Source organism: Martes martes (assembly GCF_963455335.1).
Source record: "Martes martes genome assembly, chromosome: 2".
Classification (NCBI taxonomy): domain Eukaryota; kingdom Metazoa; phylum Chordata; class Mammalia; order Carnivora; family Mustelidae; genus Martes; species Martes martes.
Window position 1 is genome coordinate 32864663 of NC_137889.1, and position 25537 is coordinate 32890199.

The following is a 25537-nucleotide window of genomic DNA, read 5'->3' on the forward strand; positions in this document are numbered from 1 at the left end:
CATTGCCAAGGTTGTTTTGCCCTCTAGCAAGGTATTAACATTAAGATGGGTGGGAGATTCCTAAAGAATGTCACATATGTCCCACCCAGGAGTGGGGGTGGGGGGAAGTTGGGGAGGTTGGAGGGTGTCAGCTTTGTCCTGCTTTGTTGAAGGAAATTAATTTACTATATAGTTGTGGGTTCATTTCTGGGTTTTCTATTCCATTCCATTGATCTAAGTGTCTATTTTTGTGCCACTACCATACTTTTTGATTACTACAGCTTTGTAATACAACTTGAAGTTCCGAATTGTGATGCCTCCAAGTTGGCGTTTCTTTTTCAAGTTTGCTTTGGCAGTTTGAATCTTTTGTGGTTCCATACAATCTTTTTGTGGTTCCATGGTTCCATGAAAAATGCTGTTGGTGTTTTGATAGGGATTGCTTTAAATGAGTAGATTGTTTTGGTAGTATAAACATTTAACAATATTTGTTTTTCCAATCCTTGGACATGGAATGTTTTTTCATTTCTTTGTGTCATCATCAATTTCTTTTGTCAGTATTTTATGGTTTTTAGAGTACTGGTCTTTTACCTCTTTGGTTAGGTTTATTCCTAGATATCTCATTGTTTTCTTGTGAAATTGTAGATGGGATTGATTCCTTAATTTCTCTTTTCACTGCTTCATTATTGGTGTATAAAAATGGAACAGATTTTTGTGCACTGGTTTTGTATTCTGTGACTTTACTGAATTCATTTAACAGTTCTAGAAGATTTTGAATGACGTTGTTTGGGTTTTTTATATATAGTATCATGTCATCTGCAGATAGTGAAAATTTTACTTCTTCCATGCTGATCTGGATGCCTTTTATTTATTTTTCTGTCTGATTGCTTGGCTAGGACTTCTAGTACTACATTAAATCACAGTGGTGAGACTGGACTTTCCTGTCTTGTTCCCAACCATAGCGGAAAAGTGCTCAGTTTTTCACCCCTGAGGATGATATTAGCTGTGGGTTTTTCATATATGATCTTTATTATGTTGAGATATGTTCCTTCTAAACCTACTTCGTTGGGGGTTTTTGTCATGAATGGATGTTTTACTTTGTCAAATGCTTTTTTTTGCATCTACTGAAATAATCATATCATTCTTATCCTTTCTTTTATTAATGTGGTATATCATGTTGAGTGACTTTGAATATTGAACCACTTGATTGTGGTGAATGATTTAAAGACCTTACAAAACTCAACACCTGAAAAATGAATAATCCAATTAACAAATGGGTAGAAGACATGAATTTTTTCAAGGAAGACATACGGCTGACCAATAGACTCATGAAAAGATGCCCAAATCACTCATCATCAGGGAAATACAAATCAAAACAACAACGAAATAATCACCTCACAACTGTCAGACCTGCTAAAATCAACAACACAAGAAACAACAGGTCCTGGCAAGGATGTGGAGAAAGGGGAACATTTTTGCACTGTTGGTGGGAATGCAAACTAGTGCAGCCACCCTAGAAAACAGTATGGAGGTTCCTCAGAAAATTAAAAATAGAGCTACACTATGATCCAGCAATTGCACTAGTAGGTATTAAAATATAAATATATTTTATATTTTTATATTTTTATATTTATATTATTTATATTTATATTATTTATATTTATATTATATTTTTATATTTATATTATATATTTTTTATATTTATATTTATAAAATATAAATATAAAATATATATACATATATAATAATATATAATATATATTATAATATATAATATACATATATAATAATATATATACATATATAATATATACATATATGTATATATATGCACATATATATGCATATATGCACATATATATGTGCATATATATATATATGCACACACATACACACTAATCTAATTCAAGGGGATACATGCACACCATTGTTTAAGCAACATTATCTATAATAGTCAAATTATGGAAATAGTCCAAGTGTCCACCAGCTGATGAACAGTTAAAGAAGTTGTAGTATATATTTACCTGGCCATAAAAAAGGATGAAATCTTGCCATTTGCAATGAAATGGATGGAACTAGAGGGTATTATGCTAAGTGAAATAAATGAGTCAGAGAAAGACAAATACCGTATGATTTCATGCGTATGTGGAATTTAAGAAACAAAACAAGTGAGCAAAGGGGGAAAAAGGGAAGGAGGCAAACCAAGAAACAGATTCTTAACTATAAAGAACAAACTGATGGTTATCAGGGGGAGGTAGGTGGGGGGGAATGGATGAAATAGGTGATGGGGATTAAGGAATGCCCTCGTGATGAGCACTGAGTGATGTATGAAAGTGTTGAGTCACTATATTGCACACCTGAAATCAATGTTACATTGTATGTTAACTAACTGGATTTAAATAAAAATGTTTAAAAAAATTAAGTGAAATTGGAAATAGAAGAGGATTTTTAGAACAAGTTCTGTTATGGCAGAGGTGTGGGAGTGCTTTTGTCTCATGTCAAGCCTAAGGAAAGGAGCTTGAGAGGTTCCACTCAGAATTTTCAGTTTGTATCTTTTGGAATGCTGGGGACACAGAGGACTGACATCTAGCTCATTTGTGATAAGGGGCCATTGAGCTAGTTGCTCTAGGCAGAAATTGTCACACTGAAGATAATCTGTCCTTCCACTGTTTGTTGAGGCAAAGAATGCTAGACTTGTTTCCGGAGCCAGATTTGGGTCACATGTAAGAGTCTTCTCTTATCTGCTCAAGTAGGCATCTGGAAGGGTACAGGTCCCAGCAGAATAAAGGCATGTGAGGTGTACTGAGAAAAAAGTTGTGAGCAACCAGTTTGAGAACATGTGTCCACCCAATTCAAGGGAACTGCAAATGGGACCCTTTTTCCCAGTATAGGTAATCTGCCCAAGGAACACCTGAGGTGAAAGCGAGTAAAGCTTTAATTATAACAAAATTCAATTTTATTATTAGTATTACCAATGCTACACTGGACTGAACATAGAAAAACAAATGGCTCAGGAACTAAGAATGACTGGAAGAATGTTAATGTACGTTAAATTGATTGGAAAAGTTATGGAGGCTGCAAAATGTTTCATCCAAATGCCTTGATGGTTTTGAAGGGGTAAATTTCTGATTACATTCTGCCAGCTCTGCTTCTTTGACAAACAAAGTATATTTCTGTGTTAAATGCACTCATTTTCTTTTTCTGACTTACAGCACATTCCCTCCTGTCAAAATCCTGACTATCCTTTAAATGGACATGTTGGGACTGTTTCTTTTCCAGTATCACAGGCAATTCTCATCCAGAGCCAATATCCTATAGCCCTGATTTTTGCATGTAATAAAGTGTGTAACACATATTAAGCACTTCATAAATGTTTGATGAGTGAAGGAATGAATAAATGATAGGACTTCTTGAAATCAGAAGGCTTTATGAGCAGTATGAGGGACAAGATGTTTATTCTTAAGTATATGGGAATTAACATTATGTAAGTAAAATGAGTGGGTGCTTGTCATTTACTGAATACCCAGGAAAGTTCCAATCAATTTTTCTTCAATGAGTGCATGCTAATGGAAATGAATGTGTGGAAAATGGTTACGTAGATATGGGTAAGGTTAAAAGAGAAAATACAATTTTTTTGGTTTGTTTATTCATCTCTATATCAAGAAAATTATTTGTACATCGGTCCTTCTTTTCTTTTTCTTTGCAGGTGATCCTTGTATTTGTACTAAGCATTGGGTCTCTTATAATCTATTTCATCAACTCTTCTGAGTGAGTAAAATCCCCAGTTACCCTTGTCTGCTATGTCAGTAGGTTGCCAGCTAATCTGGAATTTTCTGTCAGGAATAATGCTTACCATGCTTTTAGATATACACACACACAAACTCATAAAAAGCAGTAAGTGTTCCCTGCCACCAAGAAGCATTACACCCAATTCCACAAAAAAATACGCAAGTTTCCCCTGTATCCTATGACCATGCATTGCTAGGGGCTGGGGTACTGGACACAGGTCTGTTCTAGAATCTCTGAGACTGGAAGCCTCCAGCTGTGGTCTCCATCCTTGGACCCTTGGTCTCCATTTAGGAGGGTGTTCTATGCCTTTGGAGTCCCTATGTGTTGAAACAGAAGTTCTACAGTTGTTTCAGGGTTTCTCATAGGCTTCAAACAACTTTGGATGGTTTTGAGAAAGGCAAATGCTACACCTAACCTGGGGTAAAGGTGCATGTTATTGTCTGCTCTTTTCTAATGCCAATCTCCTCTCTATGCCCAAGTTAGAATGGTTTCTTGGACACAACCCAATCTAATATGAACTCCACACTGATCAACTGGGAATTACATTTGATTTCCAGCTAAAGTAAAATTAGGATTACAGGGCCACTGAAGTAGGGCAATTTTAGAAAGCCTAGGGAAACCAGCAGCATTTGTTTTGTGGACTCCCTACTGATTTTAGGAAATTGTCCCTAAATTTGGGTTCAGATCAATCCATTTGACATAGAGTAGCTCTGTACCAGAAAGGTATAGAAGCCAGAATGTCCTGGCTGTATAGATGGTTTTGCTAAACTAAGAAGAGCCGCATAATCTTTATACCCCGGAATCCTCATTGATAAAGCAGAAATAGAACTAGTAAGCTCTATGAAAGGAAGAGCAGGTAATTGTCCTGTTATTTTCAGCTCTGTGTACAGTCTGTGGTTTTGTTTGTGCATACCTCTCTTCCCAAGAGAAAAGTAATTTCCTTATGATGTGAATTTAAGTGTCTTGGATTAACCATTCATGGTGAATAAATAGAACATTGACTACACTTTCTCTTCATTTGGTCTTGTATAGTCAGAACTTTTAAAATGTACATCTTTATACATTGCTCTTCTTTCTTTTCCAGCCCTGTTGGAAGCTGTTCTTCATATGAAGACAAAACTATCCCTATTGATTTGACTTTCAATGTGTTCTTTAGTTTCTATTTTGGGTTGAGAGTAAGTATCTATGGAAAGTGGGAATAAACAGATGAATACAACAGGTGCAACCCAAAGAGGTCTGTATGTGCCTTAGTTGTACAATCTGCCTATGTTTTCAGGCTCTAAAACTAGAGGGTCTGTGCCCTAAATTGTCCAATGTATAAAGAGGCATGAAAACTCTCTCTTGCACTTGTAATTGTATCTAGGCCAAAAATCCCAATGCAAATGAAAATGATTCCTTTTTAAATATCACCACCCTGTCACACTGTCCTCCTTATTGGCTTCCCACCTACCACTGAGAAAGCTTTACTAATAACCACAAGCTGGCAAACGTGAGTAATAGCCTCTGAAGACGTCATTGGTTCCACTGATGCCACTGATGGCATATGTGCCATATAACTATATAAAATACTTTCATATCTTTGTTTCAATTTTTGTTATACATTTATTAAATAGTTCTCTCATTCTGCAGGCATTTATTGAGGATCCATCCTAGAACTAGATTTCATTGTTTTTATCCATCCCATGTTTATGGGAGACTCTGAGTGTGTGTGTGTGTGTGTGTGTGTGTTTATGACCTTCCTTCAAAACTCTGACCACACTGACCATCAAAATCTTTTTACAGTAATGTCCCTCTGGAAATGCTTACCTTCTTATTCTAAATAGGGAAGCTCAGACACAGAGTTTGGCCAGTCAAGCTTCTAGATAGTTGCACTTTTACCATTGAAGGCCATCCTAAATCTTCATTGCTCACAAATAGGAGGCTTTATCCGTGCAATTATAGAAATCAGAAAGTTCTAGGAGCAGCAAGAAGGTCAAAGTGTTTATTCTGAAGTGTGAGAGTTAAGATCTGGTGAGTAAAATGGATTCATGTTCATTTATTGAACATCCACTAAAGGTACTGTCCTTACATCTATATGAATATATATGTATTTATCTATACTAACATATTCATCTGTATAGCTATCTAAGTGTGTGTGTGTCTGTGTATGTATATGTCTGCTTATAACAGAATGAGATCAAAGCTTCAGTGGGTGAGTGAAATGTAACTGAATGAAGGCACTCTTAGGTTCATTTTAAAATTCTTGAGGGTAACAGAATTTGGAGTCTTTTGTTTCTATTTCATAGTTTGTGGCAGCTGATGACAAGATCAAGTTCTGGTTGGAGATGAATTCAATTGTGGACATCTTTACTGTTCCACCAACCTTTATTTCTTATTATTTGAAGAGTAACTGGCTAGGTAAGTATGTTGTGGGAATCAGGATTAATCTCTCAAAAAAAAAAAAAATCTTCTACATTCACTCATAAGGATCCTTCATTTTTCTTTAAAGCCTAAATGCTATTTAAAATTTTTCTCATCATGATTAGATGGTTTTGTAATATATTTTCAGCACTTATTTTTTTTAACCTCAGTGCCTGGTGGTGTACCTGATGCAGAATAAGTGACAGTATTTGTTTATTGTTTACTGTTTACTGACTGGCTCGTCCACAACCCAAGAGGTGAGGCCCAGACATCCCATCCTCCTGCAGCACGTTTATGATGCTGTAATCCCACAGGGACTGGAAGACATGAAAAGCCTCCCTGGGTCTTTAAAAACTCTAAATCCTCCTATCCGGATAGGCTGTGATATGTTAGACATTTACCTAATTATTTTGTCTTCAATGTGGATGTAGGGACAGCACGTGAGAATTAGATGGCTTTTATCAGATTTTGTGGAATTTGTACTATTATCTATTACCTGTCAAATATTCTTTGCCATCTCAGCTCTCAAATTATGTAAAATAAAACATCATGTGAAAAGTGAGAAGCAGATCATAGAGATTCTATAGTGAGGAGTTTAAGTGGTTTATGAATCATGGACTGTCTGTTCTAAAGAGGAGTTCAATAGAGTTAGATGTTGAGCTGTGTTTATGATATGTGAGCCATGCTTCCGCAGGATTTATATTATTAGCTCAACAGCCCTATGAGGTGGGTACTTATAATTCCCATTTTGCAGATGAGGAACTAGGAAAGTTAAGGGAACTGCTTTAGATTATACCAGCTGTTTAGTGTCAGGGCCAAAATTTGAGGTAGAGTTCATGCTTCTAAACCTGTGGTGTCTTACACTGTATTTGAGTGTCTCTAGGAGAAGAAGAGTATAAATAGTCCCAATTGTGTTATAACACAGAGTTCTCCCTGAAGTGACCCTCTCCTTTCGGCAGATTTCTCCTTTTGATTGCTTTGTAGGTTTACGGTTCTTAAGAGCTTTGCGACTGCTGGAACTCCCTCAAATCCTGCAAATTCTCCGAGCCATCAGAACCAGGTAAATGCTAGCCCTGCCTTAAATCCTGCTTACTTGCTGGTTTGGATTAGGAAATTAAAATGTAAACTGAACCTTCAACTCATTTCCCATCAGAATTTCAGTGCAAATCCCATGAAATCCCTTAGCTCCCAAGATACTATCTACTCACTCATTCCCATTGTATTAATATCATATGGTGGCTGAGAAGTTTGCCATCACTTGAGAGTTTGTTTTTTCTTTTTTTCTTTTGTTTTGCAGAGCTACAATGTGTAAGTCCATTTACACTTTAATTCTGCCTCTCCCCTCAGAAGAGTTTTAAAATAATAGTAATTCACAGGCTTTGGTTCTATCTACTTGCTATCATGACTCACTTCTCTTCTGTCTAGGAATGTAAGACCAATTTCTCTGAGCATGAGGTACCCAGTAGCAGCCGTGAAATTGCTTACAAAAATAGAACCACCTAATTATCTAAAAAAAAAAAAAAAAAGTACCTTGAACAGCAATACTTCTAAAGTTTTAAGCAGTTTGGTTTAATGTTACCTATTGAAAATCTTCATGCCTCTATGTTCTCCCTAGAAGCATCAAATTTTATAGGCCAGGTGGATTTCACTGCTAAGTGTTCATGCAGTCGGGACTAGGCTGTTCTTGTGTAACAGGTGGCCCTACCTGAAAACCATAGAGATTTCAGTAAATAGGAGCGTGTCTGATCACTTTCACTCAAAGATCCTGGTGTGAGCTTAGCAATATAAGCAATATAAGACATTTCTGTGATTGACTCAAAATTCCATTTTATAAACCCATTCTCTGGATTCCTAGGATACTGTGCTTTGTACTGTTACTTTAGACAATGTAGAAATGTATCAAATGCATTTTATGATGATAAACATATATTTTTAAAAGTAATATAATATCAGGCTAGTGAATGTCATAGCAATGTGTAAAGTTTTTGAACAGAGTGTGTGACTGGCTATGTTCAGAGATGGGCATCTCAGACCCCTAATGTGTATATGAATCAAGCAGAGGATGCAGATCTATAATCAGGGGTGGAGTCTCGGATTTTGCATTTCTAATAATGCTCCCAGGTAAGTATACCATTGCTTCTGGCACAGAAGAGTAGCCAGATTTTACACACTACTGGGTATTTACCCTAAAGATACAAATGTGGTGATCCAAAGGGACATGTGCACCTGAATGTTTATAGCAGCAGTGTCCACAATAACCAAACTATGGAAAGAACCTAGATCTCCATCAACAGATGAATGGATAAAGAAGATGTGGTGTATATACACAATGGAATACTATGCAGCCATCAAAAGAACAAATCCTGCCATTTGCAATGATGTGGATGAAAATAGAGGGTATTATGCCAAGAGAAATAAGTCAATCAGAGAAAGACAAATATCATATGATCTCTCTGATATGAGGAATTTGAGAGGCAGGGTGGGGGTTTGTGGGGTGAAGGGATGGGAAAAAAGAAACAAAATGGGACCAGGGAGGGAGACAAAGCATAAGAGTCTCTTAATCTCAGAAAACAAACTGAGGGTTGCTGGGAGGTAGGGAGGAGGGATAGGGTGGCTGGGTTATGGACATTGGGGAGGGTATGTGCTATGGTGAGTGCTGTGAAATGTGTAAGGCTGATGATTCACAGAAATGTACCCCTGGGGCAAATAATACATCATATGCTTAAAAAAAAAGGGGGGGTGCCTGGGTGGCTCAGAGGGTTAAAGCCTCTGCCTTCGGCTCAGGTCATGATCCCAGGGTCCTGGGACCGAGCCCCGCGTCAGGCTCTCTGTTCAGCAGGGAGCCTGCTTCCTCCTCTCTCTCTGCCTGCCTCTCTGTCTACTTGTGATCTCTGTCTGCCAAATAAATAAAAAATTAAAAAAAAAAAAAAGAGTAACTAGAATTTAGAGGACAGGGTATTGTTTTCCTGGAACCAGTCAGAGACTAACAGTTTTTTGTTTCTTCCTCTAGCAATGCAGTGAAGTTTTCCAAACTGTTATCAATAGTCCTTAGTACCTGGTTCACTGCTGCAGGATTCATTCACTTGGTAAGCATCTCATCAAACTCTCTAATCTTGCTGGTCAGCATGAATATCTTTTCTTTTAAAAATGCAGGCAAACATTCTGAACTCCTGTATTGTTGTATAAGGTTTATCATTTTACTTTCCCTTTGTGGGTCTTCTACACACCCATATTTTTCACAAATACATGTTGCTTGTACTCAAGGTATCTGTGTTCCTTCTTTCAACTTTCAAAACTTGCTCTCAGGAAAGGATCTAACAAGCTTACCCTTCAAAAGAGTAAGCAATAGGTGAATCGTATTGCTATATCTTCATAGAGGTCTCAGCATTTTACAAAAGAATAAAAAGTCAAAGAAATGAAGGCAAGAGATTTTCACACTAATGAAGGTGGAGAGTTGTGAGAGAGGGATTGGTGAGTTGCAAAGGGGAGCTTTGGGGCTTTCTTAGTTCTCCTGAAATCAATCTGCATATATAGCTGCCTCCTTTGCCTGTAGGAAAGGCTCATTCTTATCTCACATAATCGACATTGTAATAAATAGATTTCAACCATAAGGAACAAACTCCTGGACTTTATTGCTTGAGGACAGTTGAGGAACAGTCATTTAAAATGCAAAAATTGAAGTAGGATCCTAAAAGCAGAGGTCTTTGAGAAAAACAAAACAAAACAAAAAATAAATACAGCAAGCATCTTTCCCCTTTGAGTCCTTCTTTCAAAATTAATTAAAACATTAACAATAAAAGAAATTGAAGTTACCATCTTGAGCTGTCAAGCAAAACGTCAAACACCCAATGCAAACCATGACATGAACCTTTCAGAAATCTGAAACCAGCCATATCCCTCCTCAGTCCTCAAGCAGGAGAGAAATTGCACTGAGAGAATATCACAGCCATCCAAGCAGATTCTGGACCTAGAGGATTGCACCTGGATGCATGGGCCCACCATGGGAGCAGCAATCATCAGTGTCCTCCTCAAGACCCATTGTTCATCGCAGGATGGTAGGCAAGAGAATGGTACAGGAGAAGCCATGGAAACAGGACGTTTTCATCTTCAGTAGCAGTTCCAATGAAGGACTCTTAGGCTGAGTGTGACCTATCAACATATTTTATTTCACCTAATTAGTTTGTGTTTTCTGTTCTTTTTCTTTTTTTTTTAAATTGCTTTCTCACTTTTATTGGTGAGCTCACATAAAAGTTCAGATTTCTGGATTCTTTGGGGAAATACAAAGTTCTGGCAACCCACTCTACCATGATCACCAACAGTCCTAGTTGAAGATTAGCTCCTCCCTGTTAATAGCATGAGCTCTTGGGTTGGACAGTTTCTACCAGGCTCACTTGAATCAAAGTCTCTTGCTTGTCCTTTCTAAACATGTGAACACGTGCCCTTTTTGGGCATTTGTTGGGCATCTAGTGTCCTAGGTGAGGAGACCTCCAGAAAAGGATGCATGCAGAGGAAGATGGAGAAGCAACCAGATGGCTTGTGATGTAAGGGAATTCACTATAAGTAACACCAACATCTGTTGAAAACCTAGAAGAGCTAGATCCCAGAGCAAAGAAAATGGCAGATTTTCTTGGGGGAGGATATTTGAAATGACATACCATAATGAAAGCTATAATTGTCATAGCTCACCATCTTCACATGTACTTACTGGCCTTCAGCTAAAACTTGATATCATTAAAAGGTGAGTATTAACCCGAAAGTAATCAGGATGATGCACATGCTTAAATTCTGCCAAAAATAGCAAGGAGGTATGGTGGAGAACAGACAGACATCAGTATGATGACAGTTCTTTAATGTAACTTTTAGAAGAATAACAATTACGAGATAATTTGTCCAAGGAAACAAAAGAAAAGTTAAGAAACAAAACGCATCCATATTTGAGAAAAAAATACAAATAAAAGGCTTTGAAAACTAAAAATAAAAATTCAAACAAAATACATAAGGTTTGAAATAAAGGATTATTAATCAGTAGCAGGAGTTGGAAAAATGGGCTGAATAATATCAGGGAAAAAGGACGAAGTATTATCAGAGCTGAAAATTACATTAGAGGGAACCAAAATGTAATCAATATGACAGAAACATGCATAGGAACATGGTAGACAGTTTTACAATGAAAACACTGATGTGGAAAAGAACAAAGGTACTCCAAACAATGTTGATTGAGCAAACTATAAAATTAGTGTTCCTGAGGAAAAGGACACGGCACAGGGCACCAGAAAAATGCTTTAAAATAAATTCTTGAATCTGTGGGCTAGAGGGTATACTGTATCCCAGAAAAAATGACCCTGAATTACATAATCCAACCATATTCTGGAGTAGTTTACTGACCTTTAAGGATAAGGGGAGAATCCAAGCAGAAGAAAGTGAAGTCTATATAAGGGGAAGATATGAAAACCAGCCTCAGATTTCTTATCAATGTCAATCAATACCAAAGGTGTTAGAGTTGGGTCTGCAAAGTTGTGTGAACATATAGTCTATCCTATCGTTTTAAACACTCAAGAGAAAAATAGCACCCATGAGTCCCTTTTAAAGGTATACCATGAGAGACTGCGGACTCTGAGAAACAAACTGAGGATTTTGGAGGGGAGGGGAGTGGGGGGTTGGGTGAGTCTGGTGGTGGGTATTATGGAGGGCACAGATTGCATGGAGCACTGGGGGTGGTGCATAAACAATGAATTTTGGAACACTGAAAAAAATTAAAATAAAATAAAATAAAAATATATTTTGATGGGAAAATCCAGCCACATAGGAGATGAATCAAAACCAGGAACTCAAGAAAGAGGAAAACATGGTATAAAGTAGTGTTGGTGATTAGTGAATGAGTTAGAAGTAGGCTAAGATATAACTGAGGGAATTATGGCTGCAGACTATACACACTTGTACAATATAAAGATAACATAACTCGTGCACATGGTGAGGAGGTAAGAGGAGATGGAAGAGCATCCTTGTGTCCTCCTCTACAGAATCTCTTTTCCAAAGTTGAACAACATGAAGTTTTAAAACATAGCATTTGTTTTGAAAGATGGAGTTAAAAATAGAAAATAATTCCATATCTTGACATTGGTCCATAATCCTTTACCTTAACTTAGCTTATTTCCCATCTGAGACTGATGGATCTATGCTCCCAAGGTTAGAAGGAAGAACAGAGTGGACAAGTAGGCCAGCGGGAGGCTGCCAAATCTGACAGAGAGGCTGGGAAGGAAAGAGGGGAGGAGGACGAATCACTAAATACTCCCAAAGAGGGTGAGCTAAACCTTAAAGAGTGATTTAACTTGTGAAGGAGATTTCCAGGTTGAAATAAATTTAGTTTTCATTTATATAAAAGGTGTCAGGATAGGATTGAACCCCTGTCCCAAGATGATGCTATAAAAGACACTATGGAGTTTTAGCTTGAAACTATCTCAAGCAACTCTTTAAATCCTGGGGGGATGGAGATATATATATATATATATATATATATATATATATGTATATATGATTTAAATACATATATATGACTTAATCTGTGTGGTTTAAACTGGTTTTCTTATAATATACTAGTCTCAGAAAACAGTGAAGACTCAGGAAGTTAGTGGAAGCAGATTAGTAGACTTTGCAACAAAATCCACTGCCAGCCATGAGAGTTAAATATAGATGTACGATCCCTTCCTTATTTTGGAGTAGGATATTATAGGCGTCTATATGCTTAACCTACTCATCAAATTTAAGAAAAGGTCACTTTTAGGGGTACCTGCATGGCTAAGTCAGGTAAGCGTCTCACTTCAGCTCAGGTCATGATCTCAGGGTCCTGGGATCAAGCCCCGAATTGGCCTTCCCACTCCCTCTCCCTCTGCCCCTTCCCCATTCCAGCTTGATCTCTCTCTCACATAAATAAATAAAATTAAAAAAAAAAAACTTAAGAAAAAAGTCACCTTTATTTTTTTTTAAAAGAGTTTATTAGAGAGAGCACTAGAGAGAGCTCAAGGGGTCAGAGGAAGAGGGAGAAGCAGGCTCTCTGCGAAGCAGGGAGCCCGATGTGGGATTCAATCTTAGGACACATGGATCATGACCCGAGCCTAAGGCAGATGCTTCACCAACTGGCCACCCAGGTGCCCAGAAAAGGTCACTTTTAAAAAGTGATCAAATACCTGAAAAAAAGGGTTATTTCTGATTTCTGTTTCAGTTCTTAACACTGAAACAAAAAACCTGCTTTCACCAAGCATCTCTAACATTTTATCATTTTTGTGCAAAATAGAAATGGAAAACATGGGAAATAGGTAAGCTATTTGGGAAAAGAAGTCTAAAAATGGAAAAAAGAAAGTTGTATACGTTATGTAATTATTGTTTGTTATGTATGGTATATATCATATTTATAACTTTATGTATATACTATACATATGAAGTATAGTGCCATTGCCTAAGTAACTCATTTTATTTAATATAAGAAAGATAATCTAATAAATTTAGTTTTCTTAAAATGTGAAGACTTAGGGAGAAATCAGAGGAAATATTCTTCAGAGTTTTTTTTTTTTAATCACTGAAAAGATTTTTTTTTTTTTTTGGAGGTGGGGAATGACCTGGAAAACTTGTTTGTTTGCCTTTCCTTAGACACTAGCCTTCATGTGCTTAAGCTCATTGAAATGAAGTGCTCATGTAAGGGCTTCTTCCTTTTTATAAGTGCTTCTTTTTTAATGATAATCCTGAGCTTGTAGAAAATGAGAATAAATAATAATTGTCAATCTGAGAGCTTTGGAGTCTCATGACTCTCAGATTTGATGATTTGACCAAGGGAAGAGAAAGATGTGGCCTGCCAGTCCTCTGGTGGAGCACTCCGAATGTGGGCTCAAGCTCCATGTCACCACAGGGTTCAGCAGTCATCACAATGAAGTAACACAAGGCTTCACAATCACGACCCACACTTTGCAAACCCTTCAGTGCAACCTGGGAATCACCTAATACTTCATTTGGATTGAATTAACTGTTTTGCCTGTTCTTTATAAACTTTCCCTTGGATTCCATTCAGAGACCTTTCCTGAATCTCCTCTCTTTGCACAGGTGGAAAATTCTGGTGATCCATGGCTCAAAGGTAGAAATTCACAGAATATATCATACTTTGAGTCTATTTACCTGGTCATGGCAACAACGTCAACTGTTGGCTTTGGAGATGTGGTAGCCAAGACATCCCTAGGACGGACCTTCATCATGTTTTTCACTCTGGGGAGTTTGGTGAAGAATATTTTTAATATCTTTACTAACCAAAAGCGTGTAGTTAATGGTGAGAAATAAAACAATAAAGGTTTGAGAGTGAATGTTACATTATTCAGAGTAGGTGTCAGATGAAATGGTAAGATATGTAGAGCCCATATTTTCCAAACTGCACCCCCTGGAGTGCATGACATAATTGCTTGATGGACAAAGATGAGGATGGCAGATGAAGGAGAGCAGACTGGAAAGTCTACACTGAATTGAGCAACCTTATATTCCTTAATCTTTGGCCATCAGACTAAAGTCTTTCTTCCAAAGAGGAAGAAGGGCATTTGAGATTTGATTTGAAGAAAATTCTGTTCTTTCCATACCAAATGAGTAAGCTCTCTCTGAACTAGCATTCTATTTCAGATATGTGAATATCTGTACTTGGTTCAGGAGTGTGTCTTAGACAAAGAAAACTTCCTTTTCTTTAAGTGACTTTAATTTCAATCCCTTAAAAACCATTAACAGAATTCTCCTCTCCACCTTGCTGATATTCCTCTGTCCATATTGCTATATCCCACATTTCATTCATTTTTCCTGAATCCCTTTCTGTCCCACATGCTTTATTTTTTTTCTAAGGCCTCAAGAAGTACCAACTCAAAGAGTCAGAAAGGCAGGTAGATGTGACTAGGCAGGCAGGAAGTTGCCTTATTGCTTGTCTTTGCTTTCATCATTTCGAGTGCTGCAAAGCACTTTATTCTATTTAAACAAATTCAAAGGTTGAAGTAAGGAAGAAAAATCGCCTTAATCTGCCTTTTAAAAACAGTTCATAGTCATACCCCTCCTAAATAAGAGAAAGTTTTAGGTACCTTCTTTCTCCTTTATAATCTCAGAAGTTTGGACTACCCTTAGAAATAAAGACACCTAAGATTTTATTTGCTGGTCATTTTAGGTCCTATTTGCGAATTATGTCCCTGAAATGGTGGAACTTTTTGCTAACAAGAGGAAGTACACCAGTGCCTATGAAGTAGTCAAAGGGAAGAAGTAAGTATAGCTTTCAAGTATAATTTCTACAGTTTGAGAAATCCTGCTAGTCACATATCCCTTTCTGAACACCTATTGCCTGGCCTAGGTGAATATCTTGGCAAGGCCCTTCATTTAGCCAAGAGGTTGGTGCTTCTTCTGGTACCAGAAGAAGAAATTTGCTATTTGATAATCACTGCTGTATAGATGCTTAGCCCATAGTAAATCAACTAAAAAGACAGATAATGTTGTCATTTCCTGTCAAGTATTGATTATAGCAACATTTCTACATTCCCCTATCACTAACTCTTCTCTTATGTCTATTACTAATTGTCCTATTCATTTTGATCATATGGTCAACTTATGGCTAACCTCACATAATGGTTCAAATTAAAGCCGCAGTTCACATTTAAAATAATGACTTCAATTCTATTTTCTTGGCCCCTATTCCCCTCTGCCATATGGGGGCTCGTTCACAGGCAGAGCTTTGCTAGGGGGAAGAACAATTTCTACAGTTTCCACAACACTTCGTAGATCAACTGTTTTGTCCGTGTCACAGCCACCTGTTCCAGAAGGGAAACAGAGCTGGAGTTGTTTTTGTAACCTATTTCTCTGTGATGTGTTACTTCAGTTTTCATTATGGTTTTCACATCTAAGAAGGAGAGAATAGATTGGAGATTTGAAGGACTTCCTTTTTTATTTAGTCTCCATCTGCTATAGAGGAAACAGGTACAGTGAAGAGAAACTCTCTTGGAGTGGTCTCAGCACAATTGGACGAAAACCAAGATTGACCTAGGAGTCTGGAGGGGAAAGTAAAAACTAGTAATGATGATGATAATGATGATGGTGATGATGATGATGATGATGATGAAATGAGTGAAAAACAAATATTGAGAACAGTGAAATGAACTAGATAAGCCAAAGTCTAATCCAATTTATTGCAGGAAAGGGATGCAGAACACATGCGAAAGTAGCCCAAAAGGTCTGGAAAATTTAAGGTTAAGTTAGGCCAAATGTACACTTTTGGCTTCCTTAAACAAGTAATAGAGGGAAAAATAGCTTCTTTAAATGCATGAAACCCAAGGAAAGGGACAGCTATTTCTCACTGTAAAAGTTACATACGTAGATTTTTGCACCTGTCCTAGATGTCTCTCCATTGGACTCACTTTTTTGTAGGGACTAGCTAATTTTTGATGTGGAAGAGAAACCACAATGACCTAGAATGAACTGCCACCTCTACCATACTGTTTGTGAGAAAATCAGTGAACCATGCTGAGCCTCTCTTGTTCCTTTGAAAAAAGACTAAATCAGCTAATCAGGAATCAAATGGAAAGAAAAATCAAGTGAAATAACACATGCACCAGTCCATTATAAGTTATAATAACTATGAATAACATAGCAATTATGATAGTTATTATTGTGTTCCTGAAAAGCTATGTGTAATTCAAATGTTTGGATTCATACCCAATGTGGGATGAGTTGGGAATACAGCAATCTGAGGTTTCTTCTCCTTATTGGAGATGAAATCTTCAGTGTTCCTGTTTTTAAAATCTGGGTAATTCAAATACCAGATTGATTTAAAACTAAGTTTAAGCAAGTTGTCCATCTCTAAATCTTGACAGCAAGATACTTCTCTTCCTCAGATGATCCATCTCACATAGTCTTGCTCCCTAGGTTCATCGTGGTCTGTGGAAACATTACAGTTGACAGTGTGACTGCCTTCCTGAGGAATTTTCTCCGCCATAAGGCAGGAGAAATCAACATCGAGATTGTTTTTCTGGGAGAGTAAGTGTATCCGTATGGTTCATGAACTCTAAATTAATCCTTGAAATATGTGTGCATTTTTTTAATGGGAAAAAAATGACCCTTGCAATATTTGAAGAAAAATTAAGAAAGAATAATAAGGAAAAAGAAAAGAAAAGGCAATCTTAAAATCAGAGTTAATCTCAGAGGATATTTTAAAATATATCTTGCCTGGCATTTTTCTGTGTTATGTCCTAACATTGTTTGAAAGATTTCCTTTCATTTAGGAAAGTATTCCATATTTATTATTATTACATATGACCACCATTTTGTACACAAGTCTGCTGCACTTTACAATTATTATTCTGCTAGTTCTCAGAATTGGAAGTGTCAGTTCAAACCGATGCAGAGAGGACTATTTTTGGTGATGTTTTTATTCTATGAAGCTTACATTTCCACAAGTAGAGTGCAGGTCAACTATTTTGTGAAACACTGGAAAATGCATACTTAATACAAAAAGATTTTTAAGTAGGCAAAATGGTTTTCTCGTTTTATTTTACAATTTGATTCATAGTGAGATTGAATAATTTTTATGTTTCGATGGTTTCCTTTTTGCTTTCCCTTCCTACAATTTTGTTTCCTAGTGAAACTGAACAGGCTTTGTATGTTTTGACCATTTCCTTTTCATTTTTTGATGGATAAAGGAACTTGTCTTTTCATTTCTATCTCCTTCTCTATGAGGAAGATCGTTTGTTGCTTCACTGACTTCTAAGCAGTCTTAATGTATTTTGATATTAGCCTTTTTGTGTCATGTGTTGTAAATATTTTTCTCTTTGCCTTTGTGTGTGTGTGTGTGTGTGCATGCATGCGTGCATGCACATGTGCTTTTATTTTAATACAGAGCATTGGATTTACATGCACTATAATCCATCGACTCTTTCATTTTGGGATCTGGCTTTTCTGGCATTTTTTGGTCTCTCTATTCTAGAATTAAGCAAATATTCTTCTGGCATTTTTATGTTTTCATACTGAGCTATTTTATATTTAAGCTCTCTGGAATTGATTTTGTGTAAAGTGTACTGAACTAGCTTCTCCATTTTGTCCAGAAGGCTCATCAGTCATCCACACTTCGCTAAATAAGTCAGATGTATTCAAAATGACATTTTGCTCTTACACAGCATTGTATACGGGATCACTTCAGCTTCACACATTTTATAGTTAACACTTTGTACTTTTTAGATTAAGGCATGTCGAGTCCACTGTCTACTATCACTTCGGGCTCTCATATATGAGATAACAAGTAAGCATTGTAAACTCCAGCATGGTGCTATTGATGGACAGCCAACAGTTTTGTTTCGCTATCATTGCTTTCCTGTCTTCTTAGTAATTGGCATATTACTTGAATCCTTATATTAAAAAATAATTAAAAAGTGCTAAATTTTTGATAAGGGGCTAATAATTATAATCCAGTTGAGACAAAAAGGATATCATTAGGTGTATTTGCTGCTGCATTTTCATGGACTAATATAGGTTATTACAGGTACTTGTCAAGAGAATGAATGAAATTTTTTAAATGATATAAAATTCATCTAGAATTTTACCAATTACCTATAATTTCTGACGACTCTATTGTCATCAGAATTTATACCCTCTGCCAGACATTCTCTGTGGCTCTGTATTCACAAAGTAATTGCTTACTGGATATTTCCATCCCAGTTTTTCAAAGGCCCCTCAGATCAAACATTTTCAAAACTAAACTCATGATCTTATGTCCCTCTCATATGTGTGTGTGTGTGTGTGTGTGTGTGCACTCCGTTTGTGTGTGTGTGTGTGTATAGGAAGGAAATATGTATTATACATATATATAAAGGAAGGAAAGAAAACAACATTTTTCTTTCTCAGTAAATGGGATGTTATCAGTGCAGTTCCTTAAAACAGAAAATGAAACATTGTGTTTGCCACTCCTTTCCCTTAAACCCTGTGTACACTTTCATCAAAATCATCAATTTTGTCTCCTTAATAAATATTAATTCTGTTTCTACCTCTTCATCTCCACTGTTACAACCTTATTCAAATTTAATATTTTGTGTCTCCTTAGTTCCTAGGAAGGCCACTTTATTTGTGCTTTTTTCTCAGAAACTCTTCTTCTACTGTATATGATCAGTTTATTCCTATGCTTCAGCACTCAGAGAGTCTCCCCACCCCCAATTCAAGCCATCTGAATTAGTGTCTTCTAATCCTTCTTTCTCACTGCTCCATTATATTTCCTTTAAAACAATGATCATGATCTGCAATTTTGGTAGATTTTTTTCTAACACAACTATTAACATTTCCTTCCCTTACTGTATATTCATAGTGCTCCTCCAGATAAGAGGTGCAGTCTCTTCTACTTCACTTTGAATCTGGCCTGCCCTATGACTTGATTTGATAAATTGAATGCCACATGCAACAGAGGTGACACTTTGCTGGTTTCAGGCCTAAACTTTAATAGGATTGGTAGTTTCAAATTTCACTGTCTTGGAAACCTATATTATCATGTAAAGAGTCAGAGTAGCTTGCTTTGGTGGGGAGAAGGCCCAGCCAACCCTCAGCTTGCTCTAGTCACGTAAGTGGGACAATAGTAGTGCAGGTAAAATTATTTTGGACATTCCAGCTCTCAGTCAAACTCTGTGATGAATGTACCCTAGTGAATGGCCACAGTCAACACAGTATGGAACAGAAGAATTACCTTGCTGAGACCAGCCAACCCACAAAATCTTGAGAAATAATATACTATTGTTGTTTTAGATCAGTAAGTTCTAGAATGGTTTATTTTGTGGAGAGATAATTGACATAAAATGTGGTCCTGGAAGTGGGCTGCTATCATAACAAAAGCCAAAATGTGGCTTTCTCCTTGGAATGGGTGGTAGGCAGAGGCTAGATAGGTTGCCTGGAGACTGTTACTAGAGGCTAGAAAAACAGTGAGAAAAACTGCCATTGGGTACAGAAAGAACAGCACAATTTTGGTAACAATGTCACCCCAAATAACATGATAGATAGGAAATATACTAAGTAAGACTGTGAAGATGACTGAGAAAATTTCCTGAAAGAATGTTAGGTGCCATTTGCTCTAAGTATAATCATTTATGATGAGATATGGTAAGAAAATGGAGGTGAAAAGTAACTCTTTAGTCTTCAAACAGAACTTACACAAAATACAGAAGGCTCAGAATAGTCTCTCAAGCTGGCCAAAAATTGCCAGCGGTAAATGACCTCGGGGTGGGGGGGTCAAATCCAGGGTGCTATAAAATATGACCTCAAGTCAAAAGGTGGGATCTAATCAAGGATGCAGCTCAGCTGTAAGATCCTTTGTTAAGACCTCAGAAAAATGTAAGGTGGTGACTTGTAGATGGTCCTCTTAGGCAGGCAAAGGGCTTCTAAGAAGCTGAAGGACATTCTTCCCAGAATTCTGACTTTCTCAAAGTAGAGATCTATCTCCAAAGGAATCTTAAGGATCTGAGTTTGGGGGCAGGAACCTGAATAACATTTATAGAAAGTCATCAGTGCTTTAAAGAAAATTTTAACTGTCAGCTTGGAGTAAAAGGGACAGAGAGACTTCACAATGGAAGCAAATGCCTCTTGGCTCCCAACCGAGCATAGGTAGGAATTAGGCTGAGAAACCTACTCAGGAACAAACATGGGCCATTTATTTGGAAAACAGAAGATGACTCATAGGGTCAGAGGGCAGAAATAAGAACTGAGAAAAACAATGGACTGGCTCATGAGAGAAGAACTGGGCCCTAATCAAAAACATGCTCTGCCCTCGGAGTCAGGGGGCATAATAATATGTGCTCAGATAGATTTCACAGTTTCAGTGGACCAGTGATTTCTGTGTGCCGTCCATTACCATCCCAGTGTCTTTGGGTTGGGAATGTCTGCTGCAGTTTTCCTGTCTGGTCATGGTGTTCTGGGTGTTGAGCTGGAGATGACTTGTCTATCTAGGTCATGGGTCATCAGATGAGGAAGAGATGTACCAGAGGAGCCCTATCCACATCTAGACTTGATGTAGATGACAAGATCCAGGACTTTAAACTGAGGCTTTAAAGAGATGAAACTTTGGGTAGAGAAAGTGAGAATATTTTGTATAGGGGAGGGATGTGAATCCTTGCGGTAGATTGTTTTTAGAAGATGGCTACCACGATTCCTCCCAATTGTTGACACATAGTCTACTCCTCCAACAAAAGTAGTCTGTTCTCCCTTCTGTTGAAATTAGACAACCTTTTGATTCATTTTAACCAATAAAATATACATGAGTGATTGGGCCAGTTATGGACTCAGCCTTTAAGAGGCCTGACAGTTTCTGCTTCCAGTCTCTGGGAGCTTTGAAGCACTATAGAAGAAGTTCACTTACTCTGATGGAGAGGAGGTCCATCCAGGTGCCAACTCCTCTAGCTAGCCCAGTTGAGGCTATAGATATATAGGTGATGTTATCTTGGATGTTCTAACCCACTAACACTCTCAGCTAAATGCAGGCATAGGAGTGACTCCAGCAAAACTACATTGAGCAGAAAAATCATCCAACTGAGCCAAATCAAACCAAAGAATTTCAAGAAATAACAATTTGTTATTTCTAGCCATGAAGATCTTGAAAAATTTTAAGTGAATATAGGTAACTGATAGAGAAACTGTTGCTTTTCTTTCTTTGGTTTCCTGTTACTTAAAAAAATAAATTCCAAGATGTTATGATAGAAATTGTCATAAAACTAAAATACTGATTTATATTCCTGTGTATCAGGATACTTAGTGGCATATAACAAAAACTACTTATGGTTAAATTTAGCAGAAAGAAATGTATAAATAGATATTAGACAGCTCTCAAGACTTCCAGAAGAGCCAGATAACTAGGCTTAGAGAATATATAGCATAAAAGAGTAATATTGTGATATTTATTTTATGTTTATTTATATTTCTAAGTAGTTGATATTTTCTAATATTATTAGAAATACTGTCTTGTTAGTTAATTTTTCTAGTTGTTTGCTTTTGGTATAAAACACAGTATTGACTTTTGTATATTAACCTTCTATCTATCCATATTGCTAAATTTCTCCATTACTTAAATATTTTTTTTATAGTGTGTTAGGGGTTTCAATGTAAATAATAGTTTCAAATAAAGACAATTATTTCCTCCTTTCTAATCCTGTGTACTATTTATTTTATTTTCTTACTGTACTTGATAAGACATCAAATATAACAGCAAAAAAAGTGGCAATTATATCTTTTCTTTCTCATTTCAAAGAAAACTCTTCTAATATTTTGTCATTAAGGACATCCTTTTTATTTTAAAAATATTCCTGCATGTGGGCACCTGGGTGGCTCAGTGGATTAAGCCTCTGCTTTCACCTCTGGTCATGATCTCAGGGTCCTGGGATCGAGCCCTGCATCAGGTTCTCTGCTCAGCAGGGAGCCTGCTTCCCCCTCTCTCTCTGTCTGCCTCTCTGCCTACTTGTGATCTCTCTGTCAAATAAATAAATAAAATCTTTAAAGATTAAAAAAAAAATCCCTGCATCTGAGATGACTCTGTATTTTTACTTTTAATTTGTTAATGTGGTAAATTACATTAGTAGTTTTGGAGTTATGGTTAGTTTGGCTTTGTAGTATTAGTTAGAGACTATTCCCTCTTTTTAATGTTTTTGAAAGACATTGTATAAAAAAATGTGATAATTTGTTGCTTGAAAGTGTGGTAGAAGATACCGTAAGACCATTTAGAACTGGTGGATTTAAATTTTTGTTTCGTGTCTGTGTGTGTTTTGTTTTGAGAGATTTTAAAATATGGCTTCAATTTCTTTAATAGTCATAGGACTGTGTGGGCTTTATGTTTCCTCTAGAGTGAGTTCTGATAAGATATATTTTTAGTAATATGTTTTGTTGAATCTCAAAAGCTGTTACACTTGGTTATCTGTTATATTCTTTCATTCTTATATTTATCTTTACTTTCCCTATACGTATTTTATCTTCTTCATTTGATGTAATGAATTCAATTTCCTGTATTTTTGTCTTTTTTCTTTCCCCATTGATTTTACTACATCTTTGCCTATTGTATTAGTTTCTTATTGTTTGTTTTTTTCAAAGCCCAGCTTTTGGTTTTATTGATCTTCTTTATTTCATAATTTATTTTCTATTTCATTCTTTGCACTCCTATTTTTATTGTCTCTTTCCTTCTTATTTCTGTGGGTTTATTCCGAAAGTAATGTCCAAAGCTATAAACAACTTCTAAAGCATTGCATTTGTTGTATCCAAAGGCTCAGCTGTTAAGTGTTCGCAACATGATTTATTTGTAAGAATTTTATAACTTCCATTATAATTGCTTCTTAGCCCATGTCACTTTTAGCAGTCTTATTTTTTTAAGAAATGGAGATTTTTTTTGTTATTAACTTCTAACTTAAAGTGTATTGTGATCAGAGATCGTAATATGTATGACAACTATTTTTTGTGTTATGTTGAGGCTTTCCCTATTGGTCAAGTAATTTATCAGTTTGATAAATATTTGTGTGCTCTCAAAAAAAAAATTAGAAGAGTATTCACAATACTAAGGTATAGAAACAACCTAACTTAAGTGTCAATTGAGGGATGAATATATTAAAAAATAGACACACACAGCACATACATGTATGTACATACATGCATACACATACACATATGAATACATGCATATACATGTGTGTATACATACATATATAGTGGAATATTATTTAGCCTTAAAAAAGGAATTCCTGTTATTTATGACAACATGGATGAACCTGGAGGGCATTATGATAAGTGAAATAAGCCAGACAAAGAAACAAATACTGTGTGCTATCACTTATATCTGGGATTAAAAAAAAAAAAGTCAAACTCATAAAAGCAGAAAGTAGAAAGGTGATTGCCTAAAGCTAGGATGTGGGGGGAGGACATAGACAAGGGTTGGTAAAAGGGTACAAACTTCTAGTTTTAAGATGAATAACTTCTGAGGCTCTCCTGAAAAAAAAGATAATCATGTGAAGTGATTGATGTATAAATTAAGTTAATGGGAAGAAGCCTTTCATAATATATACACATATCAAATTATCACATGATACATTTTATATATCTCTCAATTTTAATTTTACCTAAATAAAAGGAAAAAAAAGGACTTAGAAACATCAAATTTGATAATTTTTTTTTCTGTTCTGTCAACCAATTGAGAGCAATGTTTTGAAATCTCTCATTACTGTGATAATTCATCAATTTATCTCTCTAGTTTTGTCAACTTTTTCTTTATATATTTAGAAGCTATTTCATTAAATTCATCATTGTTTTAAAATACCATGTCTTTTCAAATAATTGAAAAATTTTTATTTTATCATCCTTATTAGTAATTCCTTTTTTTAAATTTTTGGACATCGACCTGATTTGTATTTTATCATATCTTGGTGATTGATGGGTCTGAGATTCAGGCCCATGCCTAGAATAAGACTAGTATGGACAAGGAAGGGAGGATCCTAGAGGAGATTAAGAGTTCTATTAAAGGCACTAAATAAATATAACAATCTCTACACCAAATTCAGGCATCTTTTTACATCTTTGGTACTACATTCTTTGCCCAGGGTCCCTCCTTCCTTGGAATTAGAAACTATATTTAAGTGCAACATGGCCTATACAACTTTTGTTTCTGGATCTGCACTAAAGTGGGATGATCTGAGGCGGGTTGCGGTAAGAGCTAGTTCTTTTTCTTCTAGTTTCCCTAAGCTGCAGCAATTAAGATGATAAGATGCATTGCTCTTTCAAAAATATTACTCTAGATGCTTTAATTGGAAGAAAATAAGACTTCCTCAATTTTAAAAACTGATCATAAAGGAAATGTAATAATTGATCTCCAAATCCTCCTTCATGGATACCAAGCAGAACTCACAGTTTACCTATACTTACATTTATTTATTTTACTAAATTCTCTATTTATCTAATGCAATTTTATTTTATCAGTCTAAGAAATCTGAAAAAGTTATGGATAGCAAAAGTGTTTTTAATTTTTCCATCCAAGTAAGATTGTTACCAGATGACAGATTTCCCAGCTTTTTCTAAACACACTGATATGCCTTCTCATAGGAGAAACATGAAGGAAAATAGCAGAAATCCCATTAAGGCTGGGAAGAAAAATAATGAGCTAAGTCCAGACATCTAGACAGCTTTCAATTAAGATCAAAGCCAGCTTCCCCCATGTTTTAGGTTTCACAGAATCATACCAAGGGCTGCAGTTTTTAGAATCAGAGATCGATAGAGTTAACATAAAGAACTGAAATAGAAAATGACAGTCTCAGAATAAGCTTTCTCTTTCCCACAAGTCGATATTACAAGAGCCACTTCAATAATTTTCTAAACCCTTAAG

At 36.3% G+C, this 25537-nt stretch overlaps 1 protein-coding gene across 1 annotated transcript in view; it reads left to right on the top strand.

The window, feature by feature from the left end:
* The window catches only part of KCNU1 (potassium calcium-activated channel subfamily U member 1), a gene marked incomplete at both ends in the record, with an annotated part of 151565 nt that overhangs the window by 16215 nt on the left and 109813 nt on the right, over positions 1-25537 (top strand). The window contains 9 exons of the mRNA XM_080797637.1: positions 3683-3744; positions 4850-4940; positions 6051-6162; positions 7150-7225; positions 9176-9251; positions 14257-14427; positions 15344-15435; positions 17089-17199; positions 24759-24864. Of these exons, the coding sequence (XP_080653763.1) occupies positions 3683-3744; positions 4850-4940; positions 6051-6162; positions 7150-7225; positions 9176-9251; positions 14257-14427; positions 15344-15435; positions 17089-17199; positions 24759-24864 (897 nt within the window). The remainder of the gene's footprint in view (positions 1-3682; positions 3745-4849; positions 4941-6050; positions 6163-7149; positions 7226-9175; positions 9252-14256; positions 14428-15343; positions 15436-17088; positions 17200-24758; positions 24865-25537) is intronic.